Here is a 13974-nt window from a genome sequence, read left to right on the forward strand (position 1 = left end):
GATTTCAGCGAACAAAGTGCCGCGCATGTGCGTGACGGACCAAAAATAGCCCCCGTGCCACTTGCCTGAACGGAAAGGATTCGCTCCTGTTGCCAAGCAAACGCGGGTCTCAGCCTGACTTCACGTTCCAGGGGAAGAAAATGGCATTTTGTAGAAGTTGGTCCTTTTAGGCAGCATCCCGAGCTGAATATAGAGTACGTCTTCTCCCATGAGCCAGAGGGAACGTCCTATATTTTGACCGTGAGCACGCTTTTCTAGGAATGCAGATGCTGCTCTCAACAGTTACACAATGCACTACAGTGTCACGAGCACCGTTCATGCCCCATTAGTCATTCTTTCATTTTTTTTTTTTTTACTTACCAGAAAATCACAAAAGGCCTACAGTGTGCGTGGAGCGCTTGCTGAACAATAGGCTGATTGTCGAAAATATTTGCAGGATTCCAAGAATAGAAAGCCAACACCCAAAGACAAACCAACACAGGGCATGTAATTAATACCAGCAAGCAGCCCCACGCAGCACGCTGTCATGAGTCAAATGACCCAGAAGGTAAAAAAAAAAAAAAAAGAGGAAGAACAGCAGCAGTGAGAGGCCTGAACCAATGTGTCCTGATGAGCACGTGGAAGATGATTAGGAAATGATCTGCATTCACACGAGGAACAAAAGGGGTGCTGGGTTTCTGACAAGCTCCGGGCTGGTGTGGGATGATACACAGCTATGAGGAAGGAAACAGAAAGCCAAAAAAATGAATTTTGTCAAGGAGTTCTTAGACTTCTGCTGGAACTGACATTTTGCCTCTGTTTCACCAGCTTCTCGGAGTCCAAAATTAGTTCCTATCTCCTGAAAGCAGGCTGATAATCCAACGCTTTCGTCTGATTCCAGTTCCTCATGGATGGGTGGGCAAGGCCAGCGACCCATCTCCAGCTGAGATGAGGGGAAAGCCAGGCCAGCTGCTGTGGCTCTGCCCTACTGCTCGTGTCAGAGAGGTTTGACACTTTCTGCAGATGTTTCTGCGCATCTGGGGCTGTGCTTAAAAACTTTGGGGTTTCCAATCTCCAGGGCAGACCTTTGGGAATCCAAATCCAAGCGTTTGCTGGTGTTAAGAGACCATCGGTGTCTCTTAGCTCTACCTGGGCAAGAGGCCATTTCCTGGGCTCATTTCATGCAGAGAAGCAGGAGACGTGGGTGGTGTTCTCATCTCCTCCAGCTGAGCAACCTTGGATTTACCACCGCACCTTGGCTACAGAGGGCTGGCAACATCCAACTTCCTCCTCGGGTACTTTGAATACAGACAAAAGTCATTATGGAAATCATAAATGCTGTTCAAAACCACATTTGCTGCTCACAGTATTTACCATACAAGCTTCCACCTCCTTCCTTCAAAGTATATGAAGCCAGAGTAAAACATGCAAGAAAAAAAAAAAAAAAAGATGGGGGTTTTGACGCAAATTTGACAATCCCATGCTGAATTACAATAACCCTAAAGTTTGAGGGCAAGGAGAAACAGGAAAACAGAGAGCAACATATGACCTCATATAGCAAAGCATTATAAACAAAAATAAATACTTTGTTTATTTTAAAATCCTTGTTGTTTTTTTGTTCTCTGTTTTGAATTAAAGGAACCTATTCATTTGATCAAGGAAAGAAATCAAAATACTACCTATCCTGGGAGGGACTCATCTTAAGACAGGAAGGAAGTAGGGATAAATAGACAGGTACAACTTCTCTTTTACTGCTTGTATTTTGGTAATTCTTGTTTCTAGCTACATGCTGAGGCCCAGTTACGTGTGGTTTATCCAAACGCATGGGTACTTCCCCCGGTTCATGTGCTCTTTCAGTTTTTCCTTAGGTTTTTTTCTATGTCCCTGTTTAAAAAACACCTGGGTAAGAAAGTACCACGTATTGTTAAATGTTCTCATTTTCTTTCAAACACGCACCACGCAGCCCCCTCGCCCCAATAAACCAAACACCCACAGGAATTAAAAATACCAGCAATTTACTCATCAAAGACAGGAGCTGCTCCATACTGGGAATAATCAAATGAAGGAGGGAAGGATATATAAATACAGCCAGTCTGCAGAGTCACGTATCACCCAGCAAAACACCCTGGTATGCTTTCACAGACAGCGTGCAGCTGCGTGCTCTGCCACGGTCAGCTCAAAAAAGGATTTGGAACAGCAGTGCTCTGTTGGCAGCACAGTCCCTCCACAAAGGTGGTCCCCAGAGGAGTTACAAAGCTAAAATACTATCAGGAGTTTGATAATTTGGTGGGTTTCTTTCCAAAAGTTCAAACCAAGGAGGTTTTCAAAAACGCTGGGCTCTCCTTAGGCTGATGGAAGATACACATGCTCAACAACTCTGAGGTCTGAGGTTCTTCAAAGCCCCCAGGTTCACCGCTCACAGCTGGGTCCAGGTTTTCCAGGAACATAATCCCATTTATTACCTAAATACAAAGCCCAGTTTCCAAAGTGCTCAGCAGCCATCGACTCCTCCTGTTATGGCCCAAGTTTGCCAAAGGGCTCCACACACCCACCCCACTGGCCAGCTGTAGGTTGGGTACACGCTGAAAACAAAGGCGCCTTACACTGAAATGAGACATACACAAAGTTTACGAGCTCAGCTGAACATTTTCTGTCCATACCAGTTCCCGTGCGTTTGAACGTGAGCTTATCTCCCACCATCTAGCCACAGCCACTTCCTCCGGATACCTCTGCTTGCCTCCAGAAGCAATCAGTGCCTGCAGAGATCAACCTAACCCAGTAAGGAGTAGGAACAACGAGGTCTGGACAGGCTCAGCTCCTCCAGGCACATAGCAGCAGTTTCCATGCTCCCACTCAGCCGATGGAAATCCTGTCAGGGGAGCTGAGAACATCATTCTGAGCTGTCAGTGTGGAGAGCCATCCCTGCTCAGCTGAATTACCTGGGGAGTGTGCTGGTGCTGAGGGTAGGGAGGTGTTAGATACCTGCCCCACACGGAGATGTGGCAGTCTGAGCTGGGTCCTACCCTGCTTTCCACAAGGTGAGTGCCGTGTGGCACAGAGGTTTGCGTTTGGTTTTGTTTTCAGTTGAGCACGGCCTTTTGTGGACACCAGAAAAGGCACGACAAAAGAAGGAAAGCAAAAATGAGAGACAGATTAGTACTTCTCCAATCGAGAGAAGTCTTGGCCAAGAGAATCTGCACACGTTCACGACATCTTTCTCATCCAGGTATTTCCTTCTGTTGAAAAGGGAACAAGCATTTTCCTTAATGGAAAAGCTGACGTGGACACCCTTCACAGCTCCATCTGTTTAAATGCAAAGCTTGTCCAAAGTTACTACTTTTACTCCTCTGTCAAGCACAGTTAAAGTTGTTCAAAGGTTACAAAATCTACTGGTGGCCACAGCAGACAGATGTACACCCGCACACGAAGAAACGTGGCTTAGGAAACCAGGCCACAAATCTCCGCTCTCTTCTCAGTTGCCAAGAGATTTAGCTACCATGTGAAAAAGAGGAATAACAGGAGTTAAGAAATAGCTCCTTCCTTTTTTTGGAGCGGAGACCATCCAAACTCCATACTCTCTTTGTCCCTGACGCAAGATGAGGAGGGGGTGGAGGTGTTTGCATCTGAAGTCGTCGCTGCAGGCTCTCGTACACGCACTGGGGAGAAACCGAGATGAGTCCCCACTGTCTGCAAAAAGAAACCCAGCGACTAGCAGAGATGTGCATCAGAGAGGTCTGCAGGCAAATCCCATCCAGGATGCCTGTGTTGTTCTTTATGCAAGGTGGAAGCACGAGGTGGAGTCCAGAATTAGAAGTCATTATAAGAATGTTATTAATTAGTTAGAAGTTATTAGACGAAATAAATAAATAAAAGAGATATCACCCCCATGGTGCTAGAAGCAGCAGTGGCCACCAGGAGCTGCACCCCAGCAGTGTCTGCGAGTGAAGGGCACAAGCCCTGAGCACGTCCACGAACAGCCCCATCCTATTCCTCTCACCCTGGCTTTCAGTGACCATGCTGGTAGCATCCCTAACCTTTGAGCAAAAAGGCTTGAGAAAAACTTTGTCAGAGGTGTAAGGGGTCATTTTCTATGTAGAGATGGGATGACGATTCCTAGACTGAAGGACTCAGCCCAGATTTTCAAGAGAAGCCTACTCTGAAAGCCAACCTGGCTAAAATGGAAGCAGAAGATCCCCCATTTTTCATCTCTTTACCAGAAGTGTTCAGCTTACAAATATTATTAATATTACTACGAGATGCTGATCGTTTTGTCCTCGTTAGAGGTATCCAACCACTGGTTAAACCAAGCTCTGCTCTGAGTCAAGTAGAGCTTGGTTTAGCCATCAGTGCCTCCAGCAGTGCCTCTCTGGTAGCACAGGCTGCAGTCACTCCCCACTACCTCCAGCATCTGCTCTCCACAGCAGCAGGACAGCTCCTCCAGTCACACGTGCAACCAGCTCAGTGCAGTCAGCTGAAACAGCTGATGGGGTCAGTCCTGCCACCTACCTGCACAAATCAACTACGGGATTTTCTAACAGAACAATAAAAATAAGCAGGAATGCTTTACTCTCAGAAGAGGCAGGAGGTACAAAAGAGGCTGTGGTTCAGGAGTTCAGTAATTCAGGTATCAGTGTCCTTTGGGCCAGGAAAGTTAAAAAAAAAAAAAATAATAAAATAAATCACAAAACCAATTTGCTCACTAAACAACAAGCAACGTAAGATACATCAATAAATGTGGGACCAATTCAGTCCATCAGTTAAATTTTTGTTTAAAAATTTGGTTTAGTTGTGACAGCAATTTCTCTCTTTGGCCAAGTGCCTATACCTAATTTGTCAGATTTCTGTTATCTGTGTATGGTGCAACCAGTTTTGTGCTGACAGCAGTACTAAGCAGTCATTCTATATGGAATGAGATACAACTAACACAACCATGTTGTATAGAGAAATGCAGTAGCCCAGCACGATAGCAAAGGCTTGGAGAGTGAAGATGCAGGACATGGCACAGAGGAGCATAAAGGATGCTAAGGGCTTGGCACGGAGACCCCATGGCTATAAACAACTCACCAATGGTCAGCTGAAGAAACACAGACCAGGAGCTGGACAAAACTGGTTTTAGGGGTAACAGAGAACACAGAAAGAATATCTAGTATCTGTAAAAACAATCAGATATAGTAAAAAACAGAGGCAACATGGAATTGCAGACTGATGAAGGACAAAAGGTGTAAAGTTGTATTATCAAATACATTGAAATGGTCCCAGGTGGATCCTGCAGTAAGGAAAGCAGGCACCACCACCAAGAATCTCTCACTCCTCACAGCAAAGGATGCTGACAACTCCCTGTAAGAATAAAACCTTCAGCCACAAAAGCCAGAGGAGCAAGAAAGGGGTGAGCCTAACTCCAGGAAAACGGGCAGAAACTAACAACTGCATGTATTTAGTTTTAAGCAATTATTCTTTTTCTGTAGCAATTCAATCTGGACAAATAATGATTTGGCTTGCAGGATTTCAGTTACCCAAACAACAAATTCTTGTTAGATACAGTTGCGTTGCCTTTTTGCCCATGAACAAGATTTTGAGTGCAACACTTTGTGCTGGCACACACTCTTTATATCACAGTAAATTAATCCAGATAAAACTGTTTATTCTAACCAGGTGTCACCTGTATTCCCAGAATAAAGAAAAAAAAAAAAAACATAAACTTGTGTTCTCTAACTAACAGCAGAAACATTATCACACACCCACACCTGATCCAAATCAAACAGAAACCTTCAGGTGATCTAACATCAGTGATACTGCAGCCACAGCCAGAAGACTGCAGGATGACGAGATCTGTCAAGTGGGAGCAAAATGACTGGAAATATCACTTTGTAGGGGTTATGGACGAGAAAACTGCTAACGCTTTCCCTTCATCAAATGCATCAGGGCTCAGAAAACAATGGAAAAGAATTTATGGAGCAGACAGGCGGAAGAGAAGCAAGGAACAGAACTACCTTGAAATCACTGGAAAATTACTGAGTGAGAACATCGTCTGGCAAAAGAAACCACAGATGGTAGGAAAAGGAAAAACAGAGTTTGTTTTTGAAAAGTTCCACTGATTTTCTGTTGTTGTCTTTCATGGAATTTTTCTTCAATTATCTCCCAGTTACTGGGGCCATAAAACAGCCAGATGTTTTTTAGTTAAAAACAAAGACTTGGGGTAATTACTGTGAAAACATCTCTTCTGCAGAGTCTCCCATCGCGGGGTTATCCCGATCACCTCTACAAGCGAAGCACTTCATTACCTTCCCGGCGCCCTCTTCGTTACGCTGGAATGGGCTTCCCGTGGACAAATGACAAGATCACTTTTCTCACGTCCCCTTTTACAGCTACACCTTGTACATGGCACCTTATCAGCGTGACCTCTGGAAGACTTCTGACACATTTCTAATGTATGCTTGCTGGTTTTCTCCCCCCCTTCTGGTAACACAAGCTGTTTGGGGTACGGATCGGGTCTCTTTTTACATCACCTGATACCTCCAGCAGGAAAAAACAGTAACAGCAAGGCAGGGCATCAGGAAAACATTCCTGAAAAAGAAGCTGCGGACTCCTGATTCTGCTGAGCCGCCCAAGAGGCATTACGACCTTCTCAAACGCAGTCCTTGCCTTTGTACAAGAGTGATAAAAGAATTAGTAAAGAAGGAAAAGTGACCATTAAAGTGTCAGAAATAGGTAACAAAGCAGGTCAAGATCAGTGTTAACCTACGTTATAGCAGGACAATCACATAATGGATAGGGGTTGTGTAATTTGGCATCACCAGGTCAGCTGAAGTCTTAACACTCGGGCTCTGCGATGGTGCCTGTGCTGCAAGCAGCCCGTGGTTAAGGAGCCGTGTGTAAGACTTAAAGCTGTCCAGCAAACAGGCTGTTAGTCAACACAACAGCACCAGCTCTCTTCAGAAAAGGCAGCACCTGACAGGACCCAAGGGAGCCATGTTCTGAGCCCAGCTTTGCTCCTCACCAGCTGTCAGCTCTTGCCTCATCTCCCCACAGCAGTTTTTCATCTCATGCCCAGATCCTCTCGCTCTTCGCCCAGTATCTCAGCAAGGAGCCCCAGCACTCTGCTCCACCAGCTTCGTGGAGTGACCCGCCAGGCGTTAGTAAAAATAGAGGAGTGCTGGCTTCAGCATATTGCAATAGCTGCTCCCTGGCTTTTCAACACAGAAATGGCCTCTGAACAGCAATAGAACATCAATTATGACACAAGAAACAGGTAAACGTCAATTATATTTTGTGATCTCAAATGGAAACGTACTTAAAAAAACAAACATGTGCACTTTTACTGAGCATTTAGAGCCTGGACAAAGGACGTGCCCAACAGGAAAACTAAGGCCGAAGGCCTTACATGCCAAGAGGCAGGAGCTGAAACACAGGTGCCAAAAACTGCTGCTAAAAACAATTCCCGTGTTCTTCAGAGGTGACAGTTTCTCTTCCCAAGTGCATTGAAAAAAAAAATAGCCATTCAAACAGACTTCAGATGTGTATTTTCATGATTTTCTGCCCCAAGTCTTCACAGTCTAACAACAGATTCCCATTTAAGTTTTGGATGCCCCATCCCTGGAGGTGCTCAAGGCCAGGCTGGATGGGGCTTTGGGCAACCTGGGCTGGTGGGAGGTGTCCCTGCCCATGGCAAGGGGTGGAGCTGGGTGGGCTTTAAGGTCCCTTCCAGCCCAACCCATTCTGTTAATCCATGATTTTACATATCATGAAGTCAAACTGTTCTTTGTCTTCACAACATACAGTACTTGAAGAACCTCTCTCAGAACAGACCTTAGTTGCAAGTAAGTGTTATAAATTATCACTCTCTTATTAAAATTAATGATAATGAGCCTGCCTGGAGCTGCTAATTGGTTCTAGGCACAGTGTTAAGTTTCTCAGATACAGAAAATCAGTTCATTATCAACACTCAGCCAGCAATGTACTTGTCTTCAGCAGCAATAACTCTTGAGAAATCCTGCTTTGGACATACAAGAAATCAAATGCAAGAAATACTCTCAAACTCCAGGAAGAAAAAGACAGCTACTCACATTTCACCAAACACCAGAACTGGCAAAAATCTTCCTTTTCAGACTCTAACTTCAATGACTCATCACAAAACAACTCAATCAGCAAATCTCACACATCTGGTAGCAATGTGGTGCTAGCGAGCCCTCCTCAGCCAACGGCTCACAGCCCCAGCTCCTTCCAGCATCGCTCTCTTCTGCGGGGAAAGAATTCCTGCAACACAGCCTTAAATCAGAGCAGGTATTGACAGGACCTTATTGGAGATGAACGGGGGAGTTCATACCTCATGGAGCTATTGCTTCAGCAGGCCTGGCTGCACTGATTTACACAGAGCTTATGCTTTCAGCGTTATCCCTGCAAACATAAGGACAAGGAGCGTGATTATTTTCACATGCTGCAGCAGAAAGTGCACGGGATCCTCTGTAGCTGCAGACCTCAGTGGATGATAATCACCAGCAGAGAGGTGGCAACAAGCAACCAGAAAGTGGTAACATCAAACACCGCTACCCTTGTGCTGGCAGGAAACATCTGCCCACTGCCTTATCTCATTTCATACCGAGGTTGAGGTATCACTGACATCTCCTGCAGCAGTTTCCTTCCAGTACAATCACCTCCACATGTTTGCACAGGCAGTACAAATTTACCTCCAGCGGGCCTAAGAGAAAGACTCTCAGCTGTTTCCTTTGACCGCTGTTCAGGCTGGGCTGCAATATGCTTTTCAAGGAACATTTTACAGGAACACGAGGAGATATGTTCATTCAGAGACCAAGGCACAGAATCACATGCTGCACAAACAAAACACCCAATCCCTGTTAATGAAAAGTAAATGAGATATCTGAAGTTTGATGTCACCTTTTCCTTAAAGTCGCATGCTTTGTTAAAGTCATACACGGCTATATCTGGCTTTTCCTTCCCAAAAGGCAAGGTCACGGCAGAATTTTGCTGGCTGTTACTTTGAATTCCAGAGGTCAGAGGGCCCACGTGCAGCTTCAGATTAAAAAGCAAAACCACAACTCCACCTAAAAATTCATTTTGAGGGAGGTCTTTCCAAAGAAGTCTGCTTACCTACCGCAGGTGAAAGGTATTTCTCACTCACCCAGCATCCCCAGGCCATTTTAAAGATAAATAAGGAGTCCAAAGCACTGAGTAAAGCTTGCTCTTCTGCACGTAGCCATGCTGCAGTTCAAAGACAACATTAGGATCAGTGTTTTACCCTGTTCCTTTCTGTCCTGTGGGTTGTTCCTGCCTGGATTGGCACCCAAGTACTCCTTGCAAGCTGCTAGTTCCCTACCAGTGCAGCTCCCTAGGAGCAGCTGGCTCATGCTCACCTGCCTTCCACAAGAACAGGATCCAGGGAGAAAGCCCATCCTAAATATTGTCCTTTGGAAACCACGGGGAGCTGCAGAACCCAGTGCCTTGCCACCCAAAGCTAGCACGAGGTGAGATAGCTCAGGCTTGAGAAGCAGAATAGCTCTATCAGCACAATTAAGAGGGCAGTTGGGTTAATTACCTGTGACCTGCTCATCTGGAACCAACTCAGTATTTCCACACGGAGCTTGGGATTTTCTACAATGCTCAAACATCTATACTGTGGGCCTCACACTTTTTCAAATATTTATAGTTGGGACGGAAAGTAGATAACATTTATTTGGTTATTCTCATATCTTACTCAAGGAGCACTGGTACTGCAGGTTACTTGGGTCTATTAAAACATCAAAGCAACTTTTGCTGTCAAATACCTTTATTATAATACTCCATTTTCACTATTGAAAGACAAATGAACATAATAATATATGTTTTTTCTAAGGCATTTATTTATGTGAGCAACTTTACGTGTGAGTAAACTCTATCAGACGTGCCTTGCTGAGGTGTTAGGTCGTAAATATCTCCAGAAATATGAAACTCACTTAGCTTCTGAGCTGAAACTGAAAGAATCCCAAGTATGTATTGCTGGATATATTTGATACTAGCACCTTTCTGAGTATTAGGAATCTTGCATAAAACAGGTCACTAAAACAAAACTCTCACTCTCTGCATTGCTAGTTAACTGTGAACCTAGGATGAGTGCCTTTCTGCTCAGTTGTTGTTGCCGTTCCTTTTAAATAAAAGAGATTACACAGCCTGATGACAGCACCCTCATAATTCATTGTGCTCCCCACATCAACCCCAAAATGAACTTAAAAAACAATCAAACAAATAAATAAACACAGTAAGAAAAAGATGAAAATAAGTGTGTCCGTACAAATATGTTTCGACGCATTAGCTTCAGAGAGATTGTTTTGGTGCATAAAATCAGATTGCACTGCAGATTTAATGAAAAAATACTAAAAAAAAAACATAAAAAGAGCAAGGGATCATAGTCCAGTTCATATGAAAACTGATCATTTGTGTACAAGTATCACCAGATTTGTAGGGGGAGCTGGTAATAAATATTCTGAAGGTCCCCAGGCGTCTGTCATTACAAGAACTTCATTTTACGTCCATGTAATTTTGCTCTAACCTTCACCATTCCAACTAACCACTTCACAGAATACTCAAGACAAGCTCTTTTCAATCAGTAACAGCAAAGGAAAAAGATGTATTTCTGATACCCAGCTAGAGAAAAAGAAATGTTGTTTGGAACACATCAAAAATTTGGCTAGCTTTATCCTACAAGTTAGACACTGGAGCAGAGACTTGAAATTCTGGAAGTTTTAGGATAAGCTTTTTAATACCCCAAGAAATCCATTCAAGTGTAGGGCCTTTCAAGACTTGGAGGAGTGTCTCGTGCATACTCAGTAGAGACAGGTTTACCATCCCCATTTCCCAGCAATTCCCTCTGTGCAGGGCATGCTGCTGAGAGAGGCTCTTCCAAGAAAAGCTTTCCTTCCATGGCCTCAGGCCCCAGTGTCTCTTATGGTGACTGACCTTCGGATTGGGTCCATGTTGCCCGAACTGATGCAGAGGGGAAAAAAAATTGTATACTGGGGATGTGAGGAAAAGGTGAAAAGAGGCCTCTAGACGTCTGGAAGGGCACAGGTAAACTGCACAAAGAAACTGTTAGAGAGAACAGAATAATCCGATGAAGGAGGGCAAAATGAGGATGAGGAGTCATGAAGGACTCAAGAAGGAAGAATCCCAGGAGAAAACTGAGTTGTGCCTTCCTGGGGGGCAATAAAGCTGAGCATGGGCATGTGGGGCAACCTGGTAGAGAGGCCAACCCCACCATGGCCTGTAGGAACAGGGGCAGAGCCAGGAGATCCAGGGATAGGATCATCCCTTTTACTCAGCACTCACTGTAGTGTTTCTGGGCATCCTGCTTTTAACCCCCCAGTACAGAAAAGACACCGATGAACCAGAGGGAGCTCAGGAGAGGCCTCTGAGATGTGAGGGCTGGAGTGCATGCCCTTTGAGGAGAAGCTGGGGGAGCTGGGCTTGTCCAGCCTGGAGCAGAGTGGACTTTGGGTGGATCCACGAGCACCCCTAGAGCCTCCACAGAAGGTATTGAGGAGATGCACTGCCCAGAGAGATTGTGTGGTCTCTGTCCTTGCAGGTTTCCAATACCAGGCTGGAAAAAAACCCTGAGCAGCCTGACCTGCCCCCAGTGCTGTCCCTACTGGGACAGAGGGCTGAGGCACTCTGAGGTCCCATCCCTCCCCTGCCTCGTGCTCCTACACCCTACAGCAAGACGTGCTTTTGAGTCACAGCATGGCTGGGGTTGGAAGGGACCTCTGGAGATCACCCAGTCCAACCCCTGCCAAGCAGGATCACCTAGAGTACGTTGTGCAGGATGGCAGCCAGGCGGGTTTGGGATATCTCCAGAGAAGGAGACCCCACAGCCTCTCCGGGCAGCCTGTCCCGGTGCTCTATCACCTCACAGTACAGAAGTGCCCCCTCATGGAGCTGGAACCTCCTGGGCTTCAGTTTGTGCCTGTTGCTTCTCATCCTGTCACTGGACACAGCTGAAAAGAGACCAGCCCCATGCTCTTGACAACCTCCCCTCAGATATTTATCCACATTGATGAGGTCTCCCCTCAACTTCTACAATGAATTTCACCTGAAACATAATTATCAAGCGTTTCCACGAGTCGTGAACTTCAGACCAACATAATTCTTGTGCGTTCCATCCCAAATTCACGTAATACCAACAGAGAAAACTGATTTTTATGGGTATAAATACAGTACGTGGATGCTGTATTCGATGGCTGCTGTGCATACTTCTCATTTCCTCCCCGATAACCTGTGCGAGGCACGGGACGCCTCTTTCCAGTTTGTGTGACTGAAGGACCTCGGAAATCACCCATAGAGAATTAAAAGCCCATTAAGACTGCAAATTAGAGCTGGGAGGGGACACGTCCCTGCGGATTTGTTGCTGAAGGCTCAGACCAAGGCCCAGCCTGGCACGCAGCGAGCACCCTTTGGGGTGCAGCACCAGGGCTGCTCCTGGCACCCCTCCCAGCAGACCCCCACCTTTACCGCTCCCTCCCCAAACCCACCGAAGAAACGTGACTTTAATTAGCATGATCACACACTGACGGCGGGGGCACCTCTACCCAAACCTTCACAATTCATTCCTAAATCGGTCGCATAGCGGCTGCCCCAGCGCCGCGCCCTGCATCCCTCCGAGCACCCTCTCCCCCCCATATCCCAAATCCCAAATCCCAAATCCCACACCCCGCTACGACCCCGGGCGGGTATGGAGGGCAATGGGGGACGACCCTGCTCGTTACCTGGAGAGGGAATCGCCGCTGGGCGGCCTCCCCACGGCCGCCGGCCGCCCGGCGCCGAGGCTCTCGCAGCTGGAGCTCTCCTCCATGCCGGGCGGCGGGGCGGCCCTCAGCCCCGGGCGCAGGGAGCGGCCATGGCGGCCCGGCGTGCTGCGCGGGGAAGGGCGGGCTGAGGCGGGGCGGCTCTGCCTCGGCTCGGCCCCCGGCTGCCGCAGACTGCCCTCAGCCCTTGGGGGATCGGCTGGTGGCTGGGGGTGAAGGGGGAGGCTGGGGTGGTGTGGCAGCGAGGCAAGAGGGGTGGGGATGGGGGAGAGGGTGGGGGGCGGAATGGGCGAGGAGCCGCCCGTGGTAGCCTGGCTAAATCCAGTCACTGTTCGCCCTTCCTCTCCCTTCCTCTCCCCTGGGCATTCACCCTCTGCATCTGGACACCAAAGTCATTCCTAGAGGCTTGTAGCCTCTGTTAGTGGCATTATTTCTGTTACACTAGCCTGCAGGAGGCACAGACACCACCACCACCACCCCCCCCCCCCCCTTATGCCAAGCTCCGTTCACGTACTAAAAAAGAATTGTGCTCCCAAAATCCTTAATCACCCTTATACAATGCTTAATCACTCAAGGATCCCATCTGAAGATGATGGCCTCCACCAGGCCCAAATTACTCAGCTTCACAGGGTGCCGGCGTGGATCCGCTGTGCACACGTGGAGGAAGAAGTTACCGGGCTGACAGCCTGAGTACAGATATCATGGGTTGTGTCCATTTCTTTACCGTCAAAGATGACTATCGAAACACAGGTAGTTCTGCAGGAAGGGCAATGTTCAGTTCCTTGAAGCAATCTGGCGAGCGAGAGAAGAGCTCTTTGCGTTATTTACAGACTGGGGAACTGCAGCTGACGCTCCCCTCACGCACCGTGTGGGTGCTGAACACACAGCTGTTTTGACAAAAATCCTACAAGGCAGACAAGAAACCAAAACACTGGGGACCTGTTAGTAGGCAGGTGGGTTTCCACGAAATCCCGCTCATCCATGCTGCCTGTTGGTAAAGCAAACACCCAATGCCATGAACATCACCCCAAATGGCCGTCCACTTGAAACACAAACAGCCTGAGCGCTCTGTGGCTGTCAATGGTTACTCAAACATCCCTTTGCTCTCCGAAGAGCGAGCTGGGTGATATATCTCTGCCTATTTCCCGTTCTGTTCCTGTCGCTGGGGTATAACTCCGGAGCACTTTGAGTCACTTGCACGCCGGTG

General features: G+C 47.0%; 1 protein-coding gene across 3 annotated transcripts in view; it reads right to left on the reverse strand.

Annotated features, from left to right (window-relative positions):
- MTMR2 (myotubularin related protein 2) overlaps positions 1–12978 on the reverse strand; it is a 57514-nt gene extending 44536 nt beyond the window's left edge. The window contains exon 1 of one of the 3 annotated variants that reach the window (XM_082765229.1): positions 12729–12978. In XM_082765229.1, the coding sequence (XP_082621355.1) occupies positions 12729–12814 (86 nt within the window). In that variant the 5' untranslated portion in view covers positions 12815–12978. Of the gene's footprint in view, positions 1–65; positions 318–9115; positions 9165–12728 lie in introns of those variants that run through there. The other 2 variants (XM_082765232.1, XM_082765230.1) reach the window with 2 other exon arrangements.
- Positions 12979–13974: the final 996 nt, after the last annotated feature.

The sequence above is a fragment of the Aythya marila genome, assembly GCF_965140915.1.
Source record: "Aythya marila genome assembly, chromosome: 1".
Lineage (NCBI taxonomy): Eukaryota > Metazoa > Chordata > Aves > Anseriformes > Anatidae > Aythya > Aythya marila.